Source organism: Miniopterus natalensis, chromosome 14 (assembly GCF_054644295.1).
Source record: "Miniopterus natalensis isolate mMinNat1 chromosome 14, mMinNat1.hap1, whole genome shotgun sequence".
Taxonomy (NCBI): Eukaryota; Metazoa; Chordata; class Mammalia; order Chiroptera; family Miniopteridae; genus Miniopterus; species Miniopterus natalensis.
In genome coordinates, this window is record NC_142094.1 from 56,203,385 (window position 1) to 56,226,326 (window position 22,942).

At 50.5% G+C, this 22,942-nt stretch overlaps 1 protein-coding gene across 1 annotated transcript; it reads left to right on the top strand.

Annotated features, from left to right (window-relative positions):
• The first annotated feature begins 427 nt into the window (after window positions 1–427).
• MKI67 (marker of proliferation Ki-67) lies at window positions 428–22,294 on the top strand. Its single transcript, XM_087824023.1, has 14 exons — window positions 428–718; window positions 2,266–2,344; window positions 2,436–2,551; window positions 5,706–5,772; window positions 7,252–7,297; window positions 7,750–8,802; window positions 9,335–9,510; window positions 9,949–10,267; window positions 10,355–10,473; window positions 10,580–10,751; window positions 11,869–12,024; window positions 12,924–17,893; window positions 18,711–19,151; window positions 20,982–22,294. The coding sequence occupies exons 1-14, from the start codon at window positions 627–629 to the stop codon at window positions 21,045–21,047; spliced, it is 7,872 nt and encodes a 2,623-aa protein (XP_087680149.1). The 5' UTR covers window positions 428–626; the 3' UTR covers window positions 21,048–22,294.
• The last annotated feature ends 648 nt before the right edge of the window (window positions 22,295–22,942 follow it).

Below are 22,942 nucleotides of genomic sequence, written 5' to 3' on the forward strand. Positions count from 1 at the left end.
CACCTGGCGCACGCAGCGGGGCGGGCACCGGGCACCGGGCACCGGGACCGGGAGGGCGGCGGCGCGGGCGGGCGGGCGGCGGGCGCAAGAGGACACGCTGCGGGGGCCTCACCGCGCGGACCTGGGTCGCGCCCCGGCGAGCGGGGGACGCACGGGTGGCGGTGCGGGCGACGCGTGCCGGGTGAGTCGGGGCGCCGCGGGGACCCCTCGGAGCTCTGCGCGGGGCTGGGGCGGGCACCTGCGCCGGGAGCGCGGCCTGGGCCCGGCTCGCTCGGGGCTCGGGCTCCCGGGTCGCGCCGGGAACGCCCGGGGGGCGGCGTCCTGGCCCCGGGGCTTTGGGGCGCTGCTGGCTGGCGGGCGCCCTGGGGGCAGCGCAGGGCCTAGCCGGGGCTCCCCAGCTGTCAGACAAGCGGGGCCGGGGCGACCGGGCGTCGGTGACTTGCACATGCAACCCCGGGGGGGTCACTTACGGGGACTTCTTGGCTCTCTGCTTTCAGGGTAACCCGCCCCCCGTTTTCTGTTTTCGTTGTTTGACTCAGTGCGTGTCTCTGCGTGAAGAGTGGCCTGTTGAGTGGGCTTCGGCCCGACCTTCCCGGGCGCATCGCGCTCGAATTCTTGTTTAGAAGATGGGTCCTACGGGGCGCCTCGTGACCATCAAGAGGAGCGGGGTGGACGGTCCCCACTTTCCGCTGAGCCTGAGCACCTGCTTGTTTGGGAGGTGAGCCCCGCGCGCGGCTCAGCCTGAGCCCTGAGTGTCCCATCGCACAGGGGCAGCCTGGGCCTGGCCCTTCCCGGGGACTGTGCCCTGGGCAGGGGTTTATCACCAAACAGAACTGAGAAAACAGTGTTTATGTAGTAACGGGTGTTCCAGGGTGTTCTGGGCAAACGTAAATGTTAAAACGGATTTGATACATATCCTTAAACGTTGAAAAGTGTAGGTGGTTGTCACATCCTGGGGCAGCCTTTTAGAAGACAGCCCTGTTCACCCGGAAATCCTGGGAGATGCTGCTGAGCAAGGAAGGAAGGGGGCTCCCGTAGGGCTTGCGGGTCTGTTTGGGAAAATGAAAACGGAGGGAAAGGCCTCCAGCTAGTGTTTGGAGAACATCTCCTCTCTTGTCTCCTTGTGTTGATGGTGGTGGTGACTGTGGTCCCTCTGCCCCTACAACAGGCAGCAGTTCTAATGAGATGGTCTCTCTTGCTGGAGTGTTGCTTTTTTTAACCTAAATATCAAATTCTCTTCTTTGACTTAAAATAGCTGTTCACTTTTCATAGCTTCTTTTCTAAAGAAAAAAAAGTGTATAAAAACATGTTGGTGTCGAATGGCAGCAGTGATTAAGTATATTTTTATGCAAGATTTTGACATTTAGAAACCCCTTAGTAAGTGTTTGGTCGTAGGACATAGGTAGGAAGAGAGATCTTAGACTCCAGAGGTTCAGGCTGAGAACAGAGACGAGAGTCTAGAGTTGTTCAAACATATAAAACCTCAGGATGGTGATGGAGACACCCAGGGGACCTCACCGAGGACCTCTGATGAGTTTCTGTGGGTTTGGGAAATCTCCCTTCCTGTGCGTCCTGCTGTGGTTAGCTTTTTGTGAAAAAACAAGTGGAATCTAGAAAATTTTTTTGTTGTTGTTGCTTGCAGATTAGTATTTTTAGTGATAGACTTGTGAATATGTCAGTTAATGGAGTATAGTTTTAAAACAATAAAAATAGCTCACAAGTAATGGCATTTACTGTGTGTCAGGGAAATGGTGACTTGCATAATGCCTTTTATCCCTGGAAGAACACATTGATGCTGATGTAATTCTCTTCTTGTATATGAAGAAACTGAGGCACAGAGGTGCTGCCATAAAATACAGCATTTGGGGGGATGATTAAACCTTAAACTATACATAACATTAGAAATATACATAAACCTCTTCGTCAGTGGGAAAAAAAGCAGAGTATTAAAAATGATTCTCATTCCCCAAAATGATGTAAAATATTCCTTAGTTGGGTCTTATAAGCATAGATGTTTCAGTAAAAGGCAAACCAACTTTATGTTGTAGTGATTTCTAATGTAATTAAGTGCTCTAAGTTTTAAAGATTTAAAGTAGTTGCTTATACAACACTTGTAAAAATTGTTTGCAAAATTCAGAGATCATTCACGTTTCTTCATGTCATTACGTTTATAGATCAAACAGTCAAATGCTGTTTTAATTTGGAACATAGATGTAATTTTTTTAAATGCAACAACCTAAAACATCTTCATTCTTTTCAATTAAGGGGTATCGAATGTGACATTCGTATCCAGCTTCCTGTCGTGTCCAAACAGCACTGCAAAATCGAAATCCATGAGCAGAAGGTTAGCGGGGCTTTGGAAGTCTATTTTTAAAAAGCATTTGCTTCACTTACTACTTACGTATTACATATTTTCCCCTCTTTTCTACTTTCAGGCAACCTTGTTTAATTTCAGTGCCACAAATCCAACGCAGGTGAATGGGTCTGCTATCGATGGACCCGTACAACTCAAACACGGGGACGTGATCACTGTCATCGACCGCTCTTTCAGGTCAGTAAGGATAAGGGGTCTCCTGAAGCACCAGAAACCAGCCTTGCAGATCGTCTGTGGTTCTCTTCTTTTTGTTTTAATATCAGCTTTTTATTGATTTTAGAGGGGGTGGGAAGAGAGAGTGAGGAAACATGGATTTATTTATTCATTCATTGTATGTGCCCTGACAGGGGATCAAACCCACAATCTTGGCCTATCAGGACGATGCTCTAACCCACTGAGCTTCCTGGCCGGGGCTGGGCTTCTTCTTTAACATGAGTGGACGTCTAGGTGTTTGAGATTGTCTTTCTCCACACTGAGTCTTAATCTAAAATCACACCGACGCATGGAGCTTATGGGGTCCAGTTCAAGGATTTGAGAGGCCAAAACGGTGCCAAGGAGGGATGATCTGGTCCTATGGGAGTTTACTTTGTTGGAAGTATTGAGAAACTGCATAATTTTTTAGTTTATTACTTTAAACTAAAGCATCCTCATAGAGAAAGGTACAAAATAAGATGAGCCAACAGCCCTGTGATCGTTACATGTTATGGGCTGAGTGGTCCCCCCCCTCCACCCCAAATTCATATGTTGAAGTCCTAACACCCAGGACCTCAGAACGTGACCGTATGTGGAGACAGGGCCTTTAAAGAGGTGATCCAGTTAAGATGAGGCCTCTAGAGTGGGCCCTAATCCAATCTGTCCAGTGTCCTTAAAGAAGAGATGACACAGAGAGAACCAGGGGAGCAGGTGCTCAGGGGGATGACATGTGTCCAGGTGGCCAGGGGGCACCATAGCAAGGCGAGAAGCAAGGCCCAGAGGAAACCAACCCTGCTGACACCATGACCTTGGACTTTCTGCCTCCAGAACTGTGAGAAAATATATTGTTTAAGCCATCCTGTGTGTGATATTCTGTTATGGAAGCCCCAGCAAACTAACCCACCACTAAAGGCATAACCAGAACTTTTCCAGAAGCTCCTTCTAATCACTAATTTCTCTCACCAAGCTCGTCACTGGCTTTCTCATAGCACGAAAGGCTGGAGTTCAGCTACCTGAGCCTGCGTCCCAAACCACTACAGTTTTGTGTCTACTAAACTCCATCCATTTGTAACAGTGAAGGATGTATCTGTAACTGATTTCTGTTGCTTTTATGGTGACATTCAGAGCACGGGTCCTTCTCACTGCATAAGCATTACATTGAAATAACATGCGCGGTTATATACACGATCGTACACGATCTGTTCACTCTGGGTGGACATCTGAGTAGCTTCCAGTGTCTGGAATGCGACAGGTCTTGCTTTATGATCCGACGTGGTTAATTTTTTACTGATCTGTGTGTTTGGAAAGAAGGTGTGTTCTACAGCTGTTGGGGGCAGTGTTCTATGTCCTTTAGTTTCAAATTTCTAACTCTAGAATCACAGTCCTCCCCCCTCGCCCCCTGATTCTTAGTTACTCTAACAGGTAAGTTACAATCACACATTGAGGATTTTTTTTTCTTCATTTTGTTTTGTTAGCTCTGTCAGTTTTCTTTCTATACTTGGAGGCTCTGCTATCTATGTGTTTAGAGTGCTCTCCTGGTGGATGAGGCTCTGTCGTGTGTCATTCTGGCATGTTCTGTGCCTTCAGGAGTGCTTTGGATCAGGATTGCCCACTATAGTTTTTTCTATCACATACTTGGAACTGTTCATAATCCTTGAGGTTCAGGCCACCTCTTGGAACCAGCTGTCAGGGGCACGTTTGTTCATAATCGGTTGATCTTGGTAGATCACCCCTTTTGTCATTGTATTCGTGCTTGGTCTCAGAACAGTGCTGGTCTGTTTTGTCTGACTCTGGTGTGGCCTCTCCAGCCCTCTCCCGGTTGCTGTTTGTAGGCCTATCTTCCACTCTTTCACCATCGTCTAAGTTGTGTCTCTTGTAGAAACCAGTAGTTGGCTCATTTTTTCATCCATTTGGCGGAGCGGAACTCTGCCTGCATGATGGCCTTCGTGAAATACCTTTTATTCTGCCATCTGCCAACCGGTCATTTCTTTTATTGTGCTTTTTATGAATTTGCTTCATTTTTAAAGGGCATTTTGATTGAATAGAGAGCTCTAGGTAGGGAGTATTCGACGTGGAATGGAGACCAGAACTATTTCTCCAAAAGGAGATGCTGTTCAAGTTCAGATTAGCTGAGATGATTGAACAGGAAATGGGTCTCAGGAAGGACTTGATCCAGGACTCTGTTCCATGAGAAACCATCCCAGAAACCTTGCTTCTTCGAATCACACTCAGGTGGCATCTAAATTCAAATCAGGCTATTTCACTGGGTACCTGGGTTCTGTCTGCCTTTTAAAGGGTTGGCCTGGCCCGACTGGTGTGGCTCAGTGGTTGAACATCGCGACCTATGATCCAGGAGATCGCAGTTTGATTCCCAGTCAGGGCACATGCCTGGGTTGTGGGCTTGATCCCCAGAAAGGGGTGTGCAGGAGGCAGCCGATCACTGACTCTCTCTCAGCATTGATGTTTCTCTCTCTCTCCCTTTCCCTTCCTCTCTCTGAAATCAATAAATATATATATTTTTTAAAAAAATGTTAAAGGCCTGTGAATTGGTACGTAGGGTCTGTAAAGACAACTATGCATCGTGCTGGATATCTCCCATCTTCATGCAGCTGCCTGTCTGTTCAGATACAGGTGGAATAAGTGGGTACTGAAGAGATCGCAGTGCTCTCGAGTCAGCACAGCTCTAGCCTCTAGTCTCTGTAGGAAGTGACGTCGCAGGGGCTGGGGCATCGGACGCCCCCGGCTTCCTGGTCAGCCTTCCAAGCCATCGTTTGATTTCAATGAACAGAAGCCAGCGGGCACCGATTCTGCTCCACTGCAGTAGGTTCGCACATAGCAGGTGCTCGGGGAGCTTGAATCATGCAGGCTGGTCAGAAATGAATCTGGGTCCCCAACCTCGGACTCTGGTATTCCAAAAGAAACTTGAGGCAACTTATCAAGTTGTTTTGTTTTTTTTTGTTTTTTTTTTTTAGTAAAACGCACTTTCCTAGCTCTAAATTTATTTCCAGTATTAAGGTAACATCTTGAACAAAACCTGACGTTTGTTCCTTGCTCCTTGGATAGTAATTAGATACGCGGGCCTTACCATCGGTTACAGGTCAGTAGCCTGAATATGTGTCTCTCCTTCTGTGCTCTTCAGGTATGAAAACGACAGTCATCAGAACGAAAGCAAGTCAACGGAAAATCCAGGACAGAGGCGTGAACAGGTGATGGGGCAGGAGGCGGTTTATCAAACTCTGGGCTCCGGTTCTTTTGTGTGAAGATAGGAAATCATGTATTTGCACATTGACGAACAGCTTCTCACAAGAGAGGGTGACCTACCAGTTACAGTAGGGAAGTGTAACCAAGGTATTAAAACAGGGTGGACTTAGATTAAAATAATTTAAAACTATGCTTCCTCTTTTATTCAAAATGAGAATTCTGAGTCAGTCTTTCACTCTTGACCCAAAAGTCTCTAGAGTTTCTCATGATCTGACCTTGCAAACCTTTGGCTGGGAGCCGGCCCACCACGTAGAATAAAATCCGGGAACTGGCTTACTTGTCTCCCAGACACCGTCTTTGTCCATCGCTGTTCCTCTAAAGTAATCACATCAGAGCTGTGAGTCCCACAGCTCGTTCCCAGATTTGATGGGCAGGTGACCCATGGCTGGAAGAGTTACCGCCCTGTGTCACGCGACCGAATCTTATTACTAGTGTCCATCAGTGGAGGAAACGTGTTCCACATGGGGCAGCTTTTAAGACACATCTAGCCCATCCTCGGAGACTTAGTAGGACTTAAAAGGTGTAAGGTAAATCCTGAGAACTCTCTTTTTACGAAGCTGCCCACGCTAGTCTCCTAGGATCAGGTTGGAATTGTTGGAGTCTTAGCATAGGTACAGCTGAAATGAGCAGTAGGCACTTGGTGGGAGATTTCTGCTCCTGCCAAGTGCTGTTTCTGTCCTAGAGGAGTGACCTTAATGTTGACCCTGCTGCTCATCAGCTTTGGGGGGAGAAGAGAAGCTAGGTTTTGAGGTAACCCACCCACTAACCATCATTCTAACTTGTTAGTAGGTGGAAGGGAACCAACCAACCAAAAAGCTGGGCTGTGGGTTAGATCAGCAATTTTCACCCCGTGTGCCAGCGCTGTCCTGGGTCCAGGTGGGCACACTGGAGCTGATCCTGGGCTCTGGGCGGGCAGTGCCACAGGTGCACTGTAGTTTCTGCCTTAACCTCTGGGCTCAGACACCCCCTCGGTGTCTGCTAGCCAAGGGCCCACGTGCGGAGTGAGCCCGAGTTCACCCACGGGTCCTGTTCCGATTTCTGGTGAAACTGAGCATAAAGTCAGGAATTTGGTGCCTCTAGTAGGTTCATGGGTACTGAGCGGAGGTGATGTTTAATTTTAATGTCCTTCAGATGATGAAGAGAAAGAAGTCTGAGAAAGTTGCAACTCACTGAGGTTCAATTTAAACAATTTTCAGCTTCAAGTTTGGTTCTTACTCCATCGCTATATTTTTAAAATAGCTAAGAAATGTTTGTATTCTGAGCAGTAGTGACTGTGTGTCTCAGGCTCATTTCTCAAAGTCTCTAAAAGTCATATAAGAACAGTTGGGCAAAGAAGATCATCGGTGGGTGGGATATTTTCATAAATTTGACCGTCGGTTCTGGAAAAGGCACTAAATCTCTGTTCGTTCTTTGCCAATTCACAGGCATCTCTGCGTCGGGTCTCAAGGTCCAGCTTCTCTTCTGACCCTGGTTAGTAGTTTTCTGGTCTTTTAAAGATCCTGCAAGGTCAGTTCTCTGTGTGGCATTGTGACAAGGAGGTGACACCAAGATCAGAAGTGTCCTATGTCCAGGCTCACAGGCAGACCCCTGAGTTGACTCTCTCCTGTAGTGATGTGTGGCCCGGGCTTTTTTGGAGAGTCCACGTGTAAATATATTGTCCTGCTCAGTTATCTGCTTAATTAATAGATTAATAGCATTTGGTGTCTCAGATCGGTTACAGGAAATTAATGTGACGTACTCATTTGGACCATCGTATTAGTAACAGAATACTGTCACTTTCCTCATTTTGGGCATTCCGTAACGAGGCTAAGTGAGAAGCTAGGTGGCAGGACAGTTTGAAACCGCTATAAGATCTGAGCGCTGCCCATGTTAACCGCTGAGAGAATCTTGAACGCGTTTCTTCTTTCCTCACCCGCTGGCAGATGGGCAAGCTCAGGATCCCAGCGTGGCCCGCGCGCAGCTCCCCGGAGAGGGTGCCGCAGGAGCGCGCCCGGACCGTCGGGAGGATGGCGCTGCGGCCCCGCGCGGCCCTGGGGGCCCTGCTGCCAGGAGCGCCGCTGAGCTTCCTCCCGCGGGGCCCCCCAGGGAGAGCCGCAGGAGTGCAGCGGGTCCAGCTGCTGGCGGGACCCGAGAAGGTTGCCCTGGGACAGCCGTGAGCGGGAGTGGAGGGCGGGAGCCTCTTCCTTCCGCGCAGTGTCCCGAGAAGGGTGGAGAAGACGAGTCTCCCTTTAGGAAGCTCTACGAGTCTATGAAGGAAGTGTTGGATGTGAAGTCAGAAAAAGAGAATGTTCCACAGAACCGCAGACGATCGGGGTCACAGGGTCACTGCGCATCAGAATCCGAAAGGGGTCCACAGGGCGCAACACCACCGTGGGCCTCGCCCAGGTCCAGGCGGAGATCCCGTCGCAGCTCCCAAACTAAGGCCACCCCCGCCCCGGGACAGCGAGGGAGCAGCCCGACAGAGGAAGGGGGAGCAGGCGAGAGGCCTGGGCAGACTCTCGGGGCCACCGCGAGTCTCATGGCTCCCCCCACGGAGACCAAAGCCACGACCCCTGCCCAGTGTACACAACAAAATTCCTCACGAAAACGGCGCAGCGGAGACCTGAGTGTTGCCCGCGGCGGTGAATCTGCGAGCCTGGAGCCAAGTGAAGGCTGCGGGGTGAACAAGGCAGCGGAGACTCCTCAGAGGGTCTCAGCTAGACAGCAACCCCCCCCGAGAGGTGGAGTCACTGATGGCCCTGGAAACACACCCGCAAAAGCCTTTTCCAGAAAGAGGCGGAGCAGCCTTCCTCCAAATGTCAACATTCTTACTACAGAAACAGAAATTCAGAAGCAGACCATGCTGTCCCCGCTGATGGTCCACGTGGAGAGGAAGGTTCCAGGCAGTTCCCTGGGCACCCCCGAGCAGCTGGGCACCACAGCGGGGTCCCCGGGCCTCAGTCCAGTCGATGTCAGCAACGTTGGCGATTCCCTTAGTAAGTTTATTTAACTTTAAATTCATTTTTCCCCAAAAGTTCACGCATACCTATGTCTAGGTATGAGTTAACGACGCCTCCTTTCTTAAATGATTCTATGGCGGAGAAGCTAGGGGACTAAGGGCACACCGATAAGACAGCCGTGTCCATTGTCCACGCCGAGAGCGTCCTGAAGACCTGGGTAACCGGACAGGCAGTGCTGGGAGGTGAGGTTGTCAGAGAGGGACCGACACAGCAGCGGCTCGAAGGCTGCTCCCAACGCTTGGCTCTATTCCAGCTACAACGTAGGAGACTAAGCATTATCGCTCTGCACAGGAGGCTTAATTCTGAGCTACAAGTATCTGTCCTATGAGTATGATCCTAAATCATATTGCAAACGGGGAAACTGACAACCTAATGTCCCCCAGTGAGTGGCAGAGGTAGGGCCTCTGTGGTCACTGGCTCTTTCCATTGGTTTGTCTTTAAGAGCAATTTGAAACAAGCAATAGCTGCCGGGATGGGTTTTCATTCCCCTCTCCTGTTTGTGCTCTAGACAAGACTGAAGGGCTGCCCTTGAAAAGAAGGCGGGTCTCCTTTGGGGGCCATCTGAGACCTGAATTGTTCGATGAAAACTTACCTCCTAATACCCCTCTCAAAAGAGGAGAAACACCCATGAAGAGAAGGTCTCTTGTAACCCACACGCCAACTGTGCTGAAGAAAATCATCAAGGTACGTTCACCAGCTAGTGTCCCCCCTCCTGCCTGGCGCCTCTGCTAAGGAGGTTCCCTCCACCTTTCCCCCTGAAATGCCCCCGTGTCGGCTTGTTTGCTGCTTTTTTTCTCTTTTTCTTTAAATGATGGGGACAGACTTTCACCTCTGCCGTGGACTTGACAGTGGTTGAAATGTTTTGATGCCTCAAGATTTAAACAGCTAAAATTTGTGTGTGTGTGCAAATCCAGTTTAATTAAAATTGTCTGCGAGCTTGGGAGCAGTACAGTCTTTCCTGCGACCACTGGATGCACTAGACATGAGTTTTTGTTTCTGGTTTGTTGGGTGTTTCCTGTGCTTTGAAACAGGCCATAATTCTAAACTGGTGGGGCTGTAACAGTCATTACAGAGGCGTCATGTTTGTAGGACGCTAACTTAGGAACATTCCAATCTCCTCAGGAACAGCCTCAACAGTCAGAAAAGGAAGATTCTTCAGAGGTCCATCTGGAAGTGACCACACAGAACGTGCTTATGAGCTCACCCGCTCGCAATCCTACGAAAACGCCTCCAGTTGCAAATGAGGGTCGCAGACGGTCATCTAAGCCACCGGCCCCGAGTGGCAGCAAATCTCCACATCAGGCAGACGTTCCTAAGAGGGCCGGGAGGAGGAGCAGCGGCGCCGCCTCCAGGAGGGCCTCCGTGGACCGAGGCCAGCACGAGCTCCTGCAGATGATCCACTCCAGGCGGAGGAGCGGAGCCTCGGAGGCCAACTTAATCGGTTCGTGTCGTATTAACGAGTGTTTTAAGGTGAATTTCCTCACTCACGCCAGTGTTGGGAAGTTTCAACATCTTTTCCTTTTGACAGTGGCAAGATCGTGGGCAGACGTAGTAAAACTCTGTGCCAAACAAACACAGACTAAAGTCGTGAGACACGTTCCCCCAAGACAGCCGAGCAAGAGGCAGCGGAGAATTAACACCCCAAAGGTATGTGTTCCGCCGCGAATGGCTCTGTTATACTTAATGTTTTGTGAAGTAACCTTATGTGTGCATCTGTGCTTTGACGTTTTGTGCTCTCCTGCTGTTTTCCCAGAAGCCTCCGGGCAGTGTTCACAGTGAGTTCAGTACAGGCCACGCAGCCTCGCCCTGCACCATCGTAATAGGGAAAGCTCACATCGAAAAGGTAAACGTGCCTGCTCGGCCCTACAGGATGCTGAACAACTTTGTGTTCAACAAAAAAATCGACTTCAATGAAGACCTTTCAGGTAAAATCATAGGCTTGGCTCTTCTAAACCACAGCCCTTAGCTCCGTGAGGATGTGGATGGGCGCTTATCTGCTGTGAGGGGGACAGGAGACCAAGCAGCCCAGTCAACCTCCTGGGGTCATGCTGGTCCAGGAAGAGAAAGCTGCATCGAGGAGCAGGGACGGGCCCCTGGCACTTTGGGGATCATGTGTCCTGCATGGCCGGTGTGGAAGGTTGACGCACACCTTTGCCTTGGAGAGCAGCTCGGGTGGAAAACGAAGCTGCTCTGTGGGAAGGAAGTGACTTGCTCATAATTGCCCTTTTCCTGCACTTATGCCAGTCAGTTTCCCCAGAGTTGGAACAATTGGCTTGAGTGATATTTTGCGTCAAGATTTCCATTTTTTCCATGTAGCTTGACTGTTTCATGAATCAAAGACCCGTGAAGTGGTTTCCTTTATGCATTAATAACTGCCATTCTCATTAGAAGAATACTTAAGGTTTTAGCAGATTCGAACCATGGCCAGACCCAGGGTTAGAGTTTCATGCCATCGAGGTCCAGTGGGTCCCGCTTTGGACTCTTGTGGAGGGAGGTGAGACTTGAGTCTGTTAGGTGGACTGTTGTATTTATTTCGGGGCAGATTTTAACATAGAAGAGCTGTCCTCTGAAAAGATGGTGATGCTATTACCTAACAGTACTAAAAATGGGCAGCCCTATGTCATTTTTAAAATTTGGGGAAGTTTCATTTGTACGTAACATCCAGAGCTGCATAACCTCAGACTTTTTGAAGGCAGAACGAGGTCACTAGGTCTGCAAACGCTTGCAGGGCAGGCAGCGAGGGCGGCCTCTGTCCCCTGGCCAGTGCTCACGACGGGGCACAGCTGCAGGACACTGAGACAGCTTCCTTTGTTTTTCTTTCCACGGGGAAAGGCGAGGAAGACTGTGGACCCATACGATTCTAATGTCCCACTGCCCTCTTTTAACAAAATGAGTTTATTATTAATGCATCTCTCTCTCCCCTGAGACTTTCTCTCTCAGGAACCCTAGGGAGTGATTCCTTGGTTGTTCAAGGGGACTGACGTGGTTGTTTGCATATAAGAGCAATTTATCAATTGCTTTTCTGCTATTTTCTTATAACAGGGCTCACTGAAATGTTCAAGACCCCAGGGAAAGAGAAGCCACAAACAGTGAACATATATTCTACCACTTTTTCAAATTCAGAAGATATGCCTGGGGAAGAGTTTCAAGTACCTAATTCAGAAGGAAAGCCTCTGCTACGCACCCCAGAAAATTTTGGTTGGTTTACTTTTTTTTCTGGCACTTTTTGATGTCTTCAGTAGAACTGTAGATGGTATTGTTGTTGTTTGTCACAGATTTTGTATTATTTCTCTACAACAGACACTCTTGGTAAAATATTGCTTCCAGCTTCTCTGCTCTGTTGTTTTTAGGGGAAATTCCTGTCAGCGTTTGAGCTAGCACTGGCATTCAGTGACCTGAGTAAAAAGGAATATTCCTTTAATAATCAAACTACTGTGTGCACTTTTGCTTATTTATTATAAATAAAAAGGGCTATAATCAGAAAAGTGTAATACTCTCTCATCATACTTATATGTAAATTACTCAAACTGAAAATGATTGCAGATTGCCACAGTGTGAGTGTGGGAGGGGAGACCTAAGTCTGTCTTGCTTTCATCTGGTGCCTGGTTTGTGTTGTAGAGTGAACACCTTGCTACGTTGAACATGCTTCCTATTGGTAAAAAGTAGATGCTTCCAGGGTATCGTGGACACTAAGTGGGTGTATAAACCGTGGTACTGCACTGGTGGTTCATAAGAAGAAACAGCTGTTTCTCATGTCTGAAGGGAAAAAATGCCTTTGTTCAGGTCACTGAGACATGTGTAGCGCCTTTAGGAGACGCTGCTTTAGGAATTTTTTCCTTTACCTAATCCCTGTGGATTCTAACCACCACCTATGTATGACCCACTCTATAACACCAAATAACGTTATTCGTAAGCGTGCAGGGTTCATACGTCAGACAGATTTATAGCCACATAAACAAACTAATATTGTTAGTAAGGTGGAGAGGAAGGCGAGTTACTGTCTCTTACACAATATTTCATGAGGATAAAATACCAATTTGGTACCACACAGCAAAGAGAATATATTTATTGTGCTTTCCCCCTCCCCCCCCTTATAGGAGAGAATGTGTTATCTGGGGCTCAGAATGCACCAGAAGAGCCATCGCATAAAAAGTCTTCAAGCCCGACCTTAACACAACAGTATATTACAGTACATGAAAGTATGAAAACTCCACGATCTGAGGCAGAGCCTCCGAAGGTGGCACCCAGTGCACACAAATTCAGGAGGTCCGTGGAGCTCAGAAATATACAGGTGACAGGTACAGAGTGTGACAAGAATGACAGAGAAGTTGGCACTATTCAGAATACCTTGGGAAGATGTCTGAGGAATTCATCAGTACCAGCACAACTACCAGAGGGAGCAATGAAGGACAATGAAAGAGTCTTTGAAACATGTAAGAAAAATATTGAACCAAAAGAAAATTCTGAAAAGCTGACAGCTGTGAGGAGATCAAGAAGATCTTCAGAACTGAAATGTGCACCAAGAGCAGACCTGATCGCCATCAAGAGATTGCAAGAGACAGAATCCAAGAAAGACCTGGTGGGCATCCACAGTTCCCTCCGAAACCCCAGTGACTCTGAAGAACCAGTGGATACGGAAAACAAAACCACAGTGATGCTCTGTAAATCTCCAGGACCAGTCAGCACGCCAACCAGGATGAATACACGGATCCAGACGCCTTCCCAGAGTGTGAGTGCAGAGGGTCTTTCAGCACTCAGGAAGCCCAGACAAACCCCACAGGACAGGACCCCCACACACAAAGAACCAGAAGGTGGTGACAGAAGCATGGAAGCATTTAAGGAAGCTCCAGAACAGAAACTGGACTCAGCAGAAAATGTGATTGGAAGCAGGAGGAGGTCAGGAACACCCAAGAGGAAGGTCCAGCCCATAGAAGACATGGCCGGCTTCAAAGAGCTCTTCCAAACACCAAATCACATCGTGGAAACAGTGACTGATGACAAAACCACCAAAGTACCCTGCAAATCTCCAAAACCAGAACCAGTCAGCACACCAACCAGCACAAGGAGACGTTTCAGGACACCCCTGGGGAAAGTGGACATGGAGGAAGAGCTGTCAGCACTCAGGAAGCCAACACCAACATCAGGGGGAACCACACACTCACATAGAGAACCAGAAGCTGATGATAAAAGCATCAGAGCATTTAAGGAAACTCCAAAGCAGAAGCTGGACTCAGCAGAAAGTGTGACTGGACGCAGGAGGAGGTCAGGAACACCCAAGAGGAAGGCCCAGCCCATAGAAGACCTGGCTGGCTTCAAAGAGCTCTTCCAAACACCAGATCACACAGTAGCACCAATGGCTGATGACAAAACCAGTGAAATATTGTGCCAGTCTCCACAACCAGAACCAGGCATCACTCCCACCAGCATGACCAGACGACTCAGGACACCTCTGGGGAAAGTAGACATGGAAGGAGAGCTCTCAGCGCTCGGGAAGCCAACACCAATACCTAGGAAAACCACACACTCGCATAGACAACCAGAAGGTGATCAAGGTATCAAAGCATTTAAGGAAACTCCAGAACAGAAGCTGGACTCAGCAGAAAATGTGATTGGAAGCAGGAGGAGGTCAGGAACACCCAAGAGGAAGGTCCAGCCCACAGAAGACCTGGCCGGCTTCAAAGAGCTCTTCCAGACACCAATTCACGTCATAGAAACAGTGACTGATGACAAAACCACCAAAGTACCCTGCAAATCTCCAAAACCAGAACCAGTCAGCACACCAGTGAGCACAAAGAGACGTTTTGGGACACCTCTGGGAAAAGTGGACATGGTGGAAGAGCTGTCAGCACTCAGGAAGCCAACACCAAGACCAGGGAACACCACACACTCACATAGAGAACCAGAAGGTGATGATAAAAGCACTGAATTCTTTAAGGAAACTCCAAAGCAGAAACTGGACTCAACAGAAAATGTAACTGGAAGCAGGAGGAGGTCAGGAACTCCTAAGAGGAAGGTCCAGCCCATAGAAGACCTGGCCGGCTTCAAAGAGCTCTTCCAAACACCAATTCACGTCATAGAAACAGTGACTGATGACAGAGCCACCAAAGTACCCTGCAAATCTCCAAAACCAGAACCAGTGAGCACACCAACCAGCACAAAGAGATGTTTCAAGACACCTCTCGGGAAAGTAGACTTGGAGGAGGAGCTCCCAGCACTCAGGAAGCCAGCACCAACACCAGAGAAAACAGTGTGTTCACTTAGAGAACCAGTAGGTGATGGTAAAAGCATCGAATCCTTTAAAGAACTTCCAGAACAGAAACTGAACTCAGCAGAAAATGTGATGGGAAGCAGGAGGAGGTCAGGAACACCCAAGAGGAAGGTCCAGCCCATAGAAGACATGGCCGGCTTCAAAGAGCTCTTCCAAACACCAGATCACATCATGGAAACAGTGACTGATGACAAAACCACCAAAGTACCCTGCAAATCTCCAAAACCAGAACCAGTCAGCACACCAACCAGCACAAGGAGACGTTTCAGGACATCCCTGGGGAAAGTGGACATGGTGGAAGAGCTGTCAGCACTCAGGAAGCCAACACCAACATCAGGGGGAACCACACACTCACATAGAGAACCAGAAGCTGATGATAAAAGCATCAGAGCATTTAAGGAAACTCCAAAGCAGAAGCTGGACTCAGCAGAAAGTGTGACTGGACGCAGGAGGAGGTCAGGAACACCCAAGAGGAAGGCCCAGCCCATAGAAGACCTGGCTGGCTTCAAAGAGCTCTTCCAAACACCAGATCACACAGTAGCACCAATGGCTGATGACAAAACCAGTGAAGTATTGTGCCAGTCTCCACAACCAGAACCAGGCATCACTCCCACCAGCATGACCAGACGACTCAGGACACCTCTGGGGAAAGTAGACATGGAAGGAGAGCTCTCAGCGCTCGGGAAGCCAACACCAATACCTGGGAAAACCACACACTCGCATAGACAACCAGAAGGTGATCAAGGTATCAAAGCATTTAAGGAAACTCCAGAACAGAAGCTGGACTCAGCAGAAAATGTGATTGGAAGCAGGAGGAGGTCAGGAACACCCAAGAGGAAGGTCCAGCCTACAGAAGACCTGGCCGGCTTCAAAGAGCTCTTCCAGACACCAATTCACATCATAGAAACAGCGACTGATGACAAAACCACCAAAGTACCTTGCAAATCTCCAAAACCAGTCAGCACACCAACAAGTATAAAGAACCATCTCAGGACATCTCTGGGGAAGGTGGACATGGAGGAAGAACTCTCAGTACTCAGGATGCCCACACCAACACCAGAGAAAACGTGTTCACCCAGAGAACCAGTAGGTGATGGCAAAAGCATTGAATTCTTTAAGGAAACTCCAGAACAGAAACTGAACTCAGCAGAAAATGTGATTGGAAGCAGGAGGAGGTCAAGAACACCCAAGAGGAAGGTCCAGCCCACAGAAGACCTGGCCGGCTTCAAAGAGCTCTTCCAAACACCAGATCACACTGGGGAAACAGTGACTGACGATGACAGAACCACCAAGGAACCCTGCACATCTCAAAAACCAGAACCAGTCATCATGCCAACAGGTAGAAACAGACGCGTCAAGGCACCTCCAGGCAAAGTGGCCACAGAAGATGAGCTCTCAGCGCCCAGGAGACCCACGCGCACATCGGGGAAAACCACACGGTCCCGCAGAGGAACAGAGGCTGCTGCTAAAGATATGAAATTGTTGAAGGAAGCTCCAGAAGAGAAATTGGACCCTGCAGAGAACGTAACTGGAAGCAAGAGGAGGCCAAGAACACGTAAGGAAAGGGCCCAGCCCCTAGAAGACCCGGCCAGCCTCAGAGAGCCCTTTCAGATACCGAGTCACACAGAGGAACCAGAGACTGCTGCCGAAACCAGTACACTGCCCCCCACGTCTCCACAGCCAGAAGCCGTGGTCCTGCCCGCGCGCCGGAGGGGACGGCTCAGGGCGCCTGCAGGGAAGGTGCCCGCGGAGGACGCGCTCTCAGCGCCCAGGAAGCCCACACGGGCCTCCGGGAAAACCACCACGCGGTCCCACAGAGAACCAGAGGTGGCTTATCAAGACATCAAATTGTTGAAGGAAGCTCTAGAAGAGAAATTGGACCCTGCAGAGAATGTAACTGGAAGCAAGAGGAGGCCAAGAACACGTAAGGAAAAGGCCCAGCCCCTAGAAGACCCGGCCAGCCTCAGAGAGTCCTCCCAAGTATCAGGTCACACAGAGGAACCAGAGACTGTTGTCAAAACCGGTACACTGCCCCCCACGTGTCCACAGCCAGAAGCCGTGGTCCTGCCGGCGCCCCAGGGGAGACGGCTCAGGGCGCCTGCAGGGAAGGTGCCCGTGGAGGACGCGCCCTCAGCGCCCAGGACGTCAAGGAAAACCACACGGTCCCACAGAGAGCCCGTCGCCGGTGATAAAGACATCGAAGCGTTCCAGGAACCTCCAAGGCAGAAACCGGGTCCCACAGGAAACGACGCGGGCAGCAAACGTCGGCTGAGGTCCCGGAAGGAGAAGGCCCAGCCCCCCGAAGGCCCCGCCAGCTGCAAACAGCTCTCCCAGAGCCCAGCTCAGGGCAAGGAACTGGGCACAGGTGCTGAGAGCGACACGAGGGCGCCAACTCCAAGGCAAACGCCAGACCGGGGCAAACCTGCAAGACCCAGAAGAGTCCTTAGGGCCCCGAAGGTAAGGCCCGTGGAAGACCTGGGGGGCAGCAGAGACCCTGTCGAACCACAAAGTGAGAGCGGCGCGTCCCAGTCCCCCGAGAGGAAACCTGAAGATGGAAGTGCCACGGGAGCGAGGCGGCTGCGCACGAGGTCGCGGGCACAGGACGCTGCGGAGGAGAAGCCACCGCCGAAGAGGCCGAGGACAGCTCCCCGAGAGAGGCGCGAACCGCCTGAGCCCTTGGCCCTGAAGAGTCGGAGAGAGTTGGCGGAAAGCACCGGGCCTGTGGAAGGCGCGCCCAGCAAGGACGTGGAAACCAAGAACAGGGGCCGAAGAGCCCAAGTCGTGACCTCCCCAGACAAGGTGATGGTGGCTGCTGCAGAGTTACTGGTGTGGCTCGGGGTGGAGGGTGGGGGCGGTGTCTCCATTTCTGAAAAACTGGCATAGATTGTGAGGAACCTGAATTTACACATGGGTGTCCCTTCCCGAAGGGGTCTGTGTCAGTGCTGAGCAACCGCAGACCCCCGTGAAGAATCCTTGAGGGACTCAGAGAGACTAGGCTAATTTGCGGGGAATACTGGCCAGGGTTATCACTACAGATCTTGACAAGGTTTGCTCAGGAACTGAACGAGTTGTGTTCATCCTCAAAGAGGCAGAGAAAGGGGCGGCTCAGCCTTGTCCCAGACCCCGCAGCCGGCAGTGTGGCACCGAAGCAGTTAGAACACTGCCCGGGGGGGCGTCCTGCGCACAACACGACCGTCGAGGTTTTCAATAAGAGCGGTTGCTCCTGTGTGGAGAGAGGACTGCGAACTTCCAGAAACAGGTTTTCCTGCTCTGCCCTAGCGGTCGTTAGAGTAGGAGTTCGCTGACTGCCTGAATTAAGGGCATTTTCCCGTAGCGCCCTCCAACGCTTCCTGAACCCAGACCTAACATGCATGACACCGTGACAGATTTATACCAAATTCCTTATTTACGGTTTATCAGTAGAGGTGGTGAGTTCTCCATAGGAACAAAATAAGTATCTTAGATTACTGGCGTCTTAGAAAATTAACCCATGTAAGATGTTCAGACGAGTTCCCCTGAATCCGCTTTTGATGTTTTGATGTTTTTCCCCAGGTTGGATTTTCAGGTTTGTATCACTCATCCCTCGCATTTTGTGGATGTCTTTTCAATTTTTTAGGGAAAGTTCCTGCGCTCCAGACGCCCAAATAAAACCAGCGAAGCCGAGCAAAGACCTGAGATTCTCATAGCAGCAGAGGTTAAAATAAAGAGGAGTGGAAAGAAGCCCGCAGATACGGCCCACGAGGCCAAGATCCAAAACCCGGGAGATGGAGCCTTGAACTCCGCACCTGGGGACGCGGCCCCCGAGAGGAGCGCCGGCCTGAGATCCGCAAGGCGGGGCAAGGCGCCCGTGCCCAGCGGAGCCGAGCAGAAGGCAGGGGGCAGAAGCGTGGAAATCCAGGCGAAGACTCGGGAAGAGGAAGGAGGGGCCCAGGGTGCAGGCTTCACACGCCTGAGATCAAGGAAGGTGACCGCCCCTCCTGCCGGGGACACTTCGGAGAGCCAGTCCCAACAGCGAGTGACGCGGAGCGCCAAGAGACCCGCCGAAAGCGCAACACAGGCAAGTGGCTGACGGTTTCGCTCTGCAGGGGGCACGCACCGTATCCGCGCGACGTTTGCTCCCTGCTGCAAAAGCGAACGCGCTGCATGTGGTACAGGCTCCCGGTGACGGGGCCTAGAAGCTCGAGTCGGAAGCGTGTATTTTGTCTCTGTAGCTGCGCTTAGTGCCCCCCGTCTTGGGAATTCCCACCTCGACCGTGAATTCACATCGTGAAGGCCAGTCAGGAACACAGGGACTCCATCCAGCTAGTGCTTTCTGATGCTCACGACACACCCGGACCCGCATTACAGGCAGATGAGGTCTTCATTCTTAGTTCAACAGAGCTCCTAGGGCCCAAAGGCGGTCCTGTGGGTCCCCAAGGGGTTCCTTTGGGAAGCTAGAAGGAATCCAAGTTGGGGTGTCCCTAAGGCACCTCTACTCTTAGAGTCCCCCGTCAGTAGGAAGTGCTGTGCCCTGTCAGGCTCCCGAGTCAGGTGCCATCCAAGTTAAAGGACAGCAATGCTGCCGCTGTGCGATTCAGCAGCCCGTGAGCTGCCTGCCGCTGGCGTAAACCCACAGAGCGTGACTGCATCCAGCCGGCGTTCCTCTGGGGAGTGCTTGGCTCTGCTCGTTTAAAAGAGAAAGGTGAAAGGTTCCCTTGCTGTGCGTGGATAAACCTGCTCCCAGGATGCAGCTGGAGGCTGCTCTGACATCCGTCCATGGTGGACTTACTCCTTGAGCATTGGTTGCCTGGTACAGTGCCAGCTGCAGAGGCCTGGACATGGGTCCCCCCACATCCAGGATGGCATCAAATGTCCCTAACCCCTTAGAGTCACGAGGGGCCGGGCACGGCAGCTGACGGGTCAGCAAAGACGGAGTGACGTATCCACCTGCACGCTCACCATCTGCCGTCTGTAACAGGGTTTCCCACTTTACCTTCCGGGAGAGGGTGCGGCTCCCTCCACCTCTCCACTCCTGTGGTGAACCTTCGGTCCATATACAAGTATTTCAGGTCATTTGCATTCAAACTCCACCTTAGATTTTTAATTCTTGCCTTTTGTTTTTCTGACCCCCCCCCTTAAAGATCACTTGATAAAGTCCTTGGTGGGCCTGCTTGCCCCAGCCAATAGCTGCTTCTGAGTGGCTGTTAGGTTGGGGACTGTGGAGCGGGAGCCCAGACGCCCGGCCGCTGACCTGTAAGCAGTGCAGACGCTGGGGCTTTGGGCACCGCTTCTGAAGAGGCAGGTCATCTGCGGTTGCTGGTTAGAGTTTAGGATGAGGCTCCTCTGAGCGTCTACACAGTAGGTGGCCTGGTCGCCCTCTCAGTGCAGAGCTGAGCTGAACGACTGCCCTCGCCATGCACGGGGATTGCTCCGGAGACTTGGGATTGCGTCCTGATTGGACAGTTGAATTTGCTTTTCTGAGTGGGATCTTTTCATTAGTAACGCTCTATGTGTGGAAATTTTTTATTATGTAGTAACTTAAAAATAGGTTACAAACTTCTATCAAAAGACAATATATTTAAGTTTAAAAAATCAAATAATGAAAACAGTTTAAGAACAAAAGTAACTTTTGCAGGATGTATGGGGTGGGGCTAAAGTAGGTGTACAGTTGTTCATATGGAAAATAATATAATAATTAGTAATAATACAAGAATAAAGTCTGTGTTTTGTGTACTTGCAACTGTAAACCTACTTTTTGCCCCCAACGAATTTTAAAACTTGTCTCCAACCTCAAAATCACCTCTCCAGAAAGGATCATGCCCAGGAAGGTTTGGGTGTCTGCAGAGCAGAGTTGGTTACAGAAATCGCTGTTTTAATTGATTCAAGTTGTCTTTTTCGTCCCAAACAGGAGAACAGCTCCGTGGGCATCAAGAAAATGAGGACCAGAAGCCGCCGGGGCAGTGGCAATGTTTAGCCAAGACATTCAAGGAGAAATAGTAGGAAACGTAGTTTAGTGATAACTTCTAGTACAACGTCTGCTGTAAATTTAAACGTGAATTCTGTAAATAGTGCTATCTGGGTGCTTAAGGGAAGAAAGCTTTTAAAATTTTTTTACTTTGATGGTCTACTCAGAACCCCCTCGCGGAGGCTGTGAGGGGGACGCCTGAAACGATACAAGTTTAAGACGGGTGGGGGGTGGGAGTTTGAGCCGAGCTGTGCCCTTCAACTTTGCCAAATGCGGCCCTGAAATCGATCCCTCAGGCCAACCCCACTCCTAGGGCTCTAGCACTTGCATTGTAAATGCTTTCGTGTTTGTCTGTGTCCCCCGTCAGAACCCTGAAGGCAGGGGCTTGTCTCCTGTCCCCACCTGGGCAGGCCCGCAGGAAGCGTCAGGAACGGAGAGATGAAGATCCGCGGTGCTCACAAGACACGCCTGCCTGGTGGCAGAGGCAGGCCTGCGGTCCCTGTGCCAGCTACTGGTTCCTTGCCCAGGACAGTCCTGTCTTGGGTCCACACCACTCAGGGAATGAAAGTGACCTGAAGGATGGCTTGTGACCCCATCTTCAGGGCACAGGAGTCATACATTTGGGGGCTGGCTGGTAGTGGGCCTTTTTATTGCTCTCATCTGAGAAGGGCCCCACCCCACCCATTGGCCGGGGTGCCACTCGGTGCCAAGTTCTGACACCCTCTTCGCTTCTGTGCTTTGTGTCATTTACACTGTCATTTACATTACTGGCCCTGGTCCCACCTGTGCTTTTTCTGGCTGCACCTGTCGGCCTGCTTGGTGCCCAGCACCCCCTCGCACAGGAAGCCACACGAACGAGCCGTCCTAACGCGAGGCCGCTTCTGACGGTGGCGGGAGCGAGGGTCCTTCCCCCAGAGGCCCACTCTCCCTGCGAGCCCATACCTCCCCGTCTCATTTTATGTCCAGGCTTCCTTCCGTTTCAGGCCTAGACGCACATCTGACTGCTGGCATCTGTTTTTATGTTCCCATGTCCTCCTGCCCCTCTGTCCCCTAAGTCGGGAAATAGCACACCTTCCGTCCAGTTACCTGTCTGGAATCCTCCAGTTCACCTGCCTTGCCAGGCTGAGGTGCGGATGGGAGACAAGAAGGTGGCTGTCCCCAAATGTGAGTGTAACTGCTGAGCCCCTGTCTGTCCCCTCTTGTCCCGTGTCTGGCATGGAGCCAGGTCCACATAAAAATAAACCTTTGTTAATGAATTTAGGTGCCTGTCTCCATCAGTCGGTGCTTTGGGTGCTGTGACTGCCAGGGTGCAGGGCTGGGCCAGGTTGTCTAAGGTCCTGAGGGAGGGACAGGTTGGGGGAAGGCTGGAGGGTGGGGTCAGGGCCGTGACAGGCGAGCTGGGCTGGGGAGAGGAGTGGTGGCATCATGTGAACAGAAAGAGTATTAGGAAGTGCGGCCTCATCAGAAGGTACCTGATTGGAAGGTGTGTCATAAATGTGAACTGGGGCCAAGTTCAAGAAAATGAAAAATATAATAGGTTTCTCTATGATTAAGTTGTTCAGATTCAGTAATTATGAAGCTCACATATAGAAAAATTTCAATAAGCTGTGTGCCTGGGAAATGGAATATACAGATTAATTAAACCCTTTAGGGTTCAATTCCAACCAAAACTCTCACTGAAATATAAGCACCCTTTCCACCCTCGTAAGCACAGTATTTCCAGAGCGTCATCAGGGTTGTAGGTCTGGATGAGACCAACTCATTCAGGGCTACGCACACGTTGAAAACCCCGACGGCACGCATCCTTCACTTCAGTCTTGCGGGGAATCATTAGACAAATACTAACCATCTAACCAGGCCAACTGCGGCAACAGGCTGTGGGAAATGAGCACCTCGCTGTGCGG